Source organism: Lactuca saligna, chromosome 5 (assembly GCF_052625555.1).
Source record: "Lactuca saligna cultivar CGN05327 chromosome 5, ASM5262555v1, whole genome shotgun sequence".
Classification (NCBI taxonomy): domain Eukaryota; kingdom Viridiplantae; phylum Streptophyta; class Magnoliopsida; order Asterales; family Asteraceae; genus Lactuca; species Lactuca saligna.
In genome coordinates this window covers 10,470,683-10,473,684 of record NC_136421.1, presented here as the reverse complement: position 1 = coordinate 10,473,684, position 3,002 = coordinate 10,470,683, and the positions used below count along the sequence as shown (strand labels likewise).

Here is a 3,002-nt window from a genome sequence, read left to right as displayed (position 1 = left end):
ACAAGCAACGCGAAATTCAAAGTCAAAATTTCTAAACCAAGAAAAACACCCAAGAAGAAGTCTAGGCCAACCAGAAGATGCCACTCACCCACCTAATCGCATCACCTTAAAAACTCCATCTTTTGAATCAACACACAGTTTTCGTCAATTGAAGCCAAACACATATACCTTTCTTCCTCGATTAATCACCGATATGATCATCAAGAAGGATATCCCCAACACCACCAGGCTACAACACCCTTCATCTCTTTCCTTCAAAAAGCATCAAGAATTTGTCATCGATTCCACCCCTTCACCATCTCCCAGAATGATTAAGCGTTCCGATTCCATCATCTTGAAGAAATCGTTGGTTCGAAAAAAAAGTACACATGAAAAGGTGATGATCCGGCGGCGGCGTGCCAGTAAGGAGATAGTCAGGAGGGCGTTGACTCCGCCTGCGCGTAGACTTGACTGGCGGTGGTTTAATTTCCGGCCAACACCTAGTCGGCTCTCTGTTATGTCCACGGCTATTTAGCTAGATATATGTGTGTTTGTAATCATCAAGAAAATCAATCTGATTCATCATCCCGTATTATTAGGTCAGCTTAACTCTCGTGATCTCCAAATTATGATATGTAAATTGCTAAATATGTAAGGTTTACACTGAATTCAAGAATCTTGAATACCTTCTGCTATTTATATCGAGCTAAATTCTCTGTTAAAAACTACGAAAGAGAATAGGATGTACACATATATGCAGAGAAAATTAAAATCTGCTAAAAATGGAGTATACAAGCTTATAAACACACTCGGGATCCACATAATGGCTTCAACTAGCGGCTGTTAACTTGTTTACAGCTTTTTTCAACAATTCCCATGTCAAACGTGTTTTGTTCTTTTGCTTGTTTCTGCGATTTTATGGGTATTTACTCCTGATGATAAAAAGAAAGTTGTTAAATGAGATTTTTCTGAAATATATATATATATATATATATATATATATATATATATATATATATATATATATATATATATATATATATATATATATATATAGTTTCGGTTCGTTTTTTTCGTGTTTCCATTCCTTGTCAACATACCTCAGAAGGCTCAAATGATGAACTTGAACTCTGGTCTACTGGTGTATCTAAAACCCTTGCTTCTGATTTCTCATTTGATAAACTGTGAAAAAAAAAAAAAATCAAAAGAATTGTCTCAATGAAGCAAAATTTACTAGAGTAAAATCGATAATTTAATTTCGACTCAAGAGTCAAGATACTTACGTTGAAAGTATTGTGACCCAAATGAGCTCAACACAATCCACCCACAATAATCTTTGTTCAACAGGTACAACGCCATATGTAATAATGTGAGCAAATGGCCAAAGCTTCCAACCAGCCTAACAAAAAGTTTAATTAATAAAATCCTAATTATATTTCAATCTTATTCATAGTATAATAATGAAAGAAATAAAAACGTTTACTCACTGTCAACATAGGCCAAAAAGTCGATTTTAATTCACTAAAAATAGTAACCGGTGATTCAAATCGTAAAAGACCGATGACCATGTAGTAAATACTGTTCCATACTGCTGACCATGCGGTTTGGTCAAACGCTACCTTCACAGGCACCACCCACCAATCTTGAAACGGGAAAAGTGCCTGAAATGAATATAGCAACAACATAACATTATTAGTTCATATTATTAAAAAGATAAGTTTACAAGAAAAATATTTAAATAAAAGTAAAATTAGTGCATTGTTTACCTCACAGAAATAGTAGTAGTAATGAGAAAGTGATCCGTGTAGAGTGAAGCCAACAAGGCCAGATCTAAACATACGGGTGCGATCAAACTCCAAGAGTGGTTTACCTTCACAGCACTGGATAGAATAGTGGATAATTATTCATTCAAAAGTGTTAGTTTTTTTGAGGTCATCATCAATTCATCATTTAATGGAAACAAAGGGTGGGTTTTTACAGAAAAGAAACCAACGAACCTGTGCAATCCAATCGCCTACTGAATATACAACTCCACTTATCATCATCTTTGCCAAAAGTGGGTTTTCTTTAAGAGCTTCTTCGTATGCACTCCAGTTGTGTTGTGGTGCGTATCTCAATATTTCAAATATGGTCCATCCCTGTGTGTGTCACACAAAGATTAAACTTAACCTTAATTGAACTAGAAAGAACAAAACTTTCAAACTCAAAATTATGTTTGAATAAAACCTAATTCGACAAGTTAATGGTGGATAGAATAGAAGAACTCACATGCCAATAATCGTAATCGATGGTGAGCAATTTGGTGATACCGAAAGTACCAGCGGCAAGAACAATGGTGGCGTTGATGGTTCTATCGATCAATTTATCGAGATTTTCACCTTCGACTACCTGATTTCCATCACCGGAAGAGCTCGCAGACGAAAACCCACCTTCAAAAGACAATCTTCCTTCACTACCACCGAACCCACTAATCAATTGAACGTCTTTTCCACCTTCAACCTCCCTCTCAATTTCACTCACAAGGATACCAACTTGATGATCTGTAAAGTCATTACTCTGTACGGGTATCACGTCTTGCTCCTTGGAAACCGCCCTGACGGTGCCGGCGCCAGCGCCGTGTTTGGTTTTGGTGAGGAATTTAGGTGCTTGTGAAATGGGTACGAAGGATTTGATGGGTTTGTAGAGGGGGAGAAAGGTCGTACTAATGGAAGCAGCGGCCATTAGTTTTGCCGTCGTGGGGAAGCGAAGTGATTTGTGCAGATTTTCACCGGAAAATCAATCGACCTGCTTTCTCCGATTCAATCTGGATTGGGGTAGTTGTGTTTTATAGAACTGTAGATTACAGGGTGATGCAGTGTTGCGCGGACCAGGGAACGTTGTTGACTTTTTGTCAAAATGGGGATATTAGGAATCTGGTTGGTTGGATGAGGATGACGTATCGCAGTACGGTGGGGGGCTGTGTAGCTTGTTGTATTTGTCACAAATGTGAAACGCTTGAATATGATAAGTTTTTGAGATTTGAT

General features: G+C 37.6%; 1 protein-coding gene across 1 annotated transcript; it reads right to left on the bottom strand.

Annotated features, from left to right (window-relative positions):
• Positions 1-647: 647 nt before the first annotated feature.
• On the bottom strand, positions 648-2,798 carry LOC145045350 (Peroxisomal membrane 22 kDa (Mpv17/PMP22) family protein). Its single transcript, XM_078993688.1, has 7 exons — positions 2,248-2,798; positions 1,977-2,117; positions 1,746-1,859; positions 1,467-1,640; positions 1,263-1,378; positions 1,080-1,161; positions 648-911 (listed from the first exon to the last, which is right to left on the bottom strand). Exons 1-7 carry the CDS (start codon positions 2,698-2,700, stop codon positions 906-908), a joined length of 1,086 nt encoding a protein of 361 aa, XP_078849814.1. The 5' UTR covers positions 2,701-2,798; the 3' UTR covers positions 648-905.
• Positions 2,799-3,002: the final 204 nt, after the last annotated feature.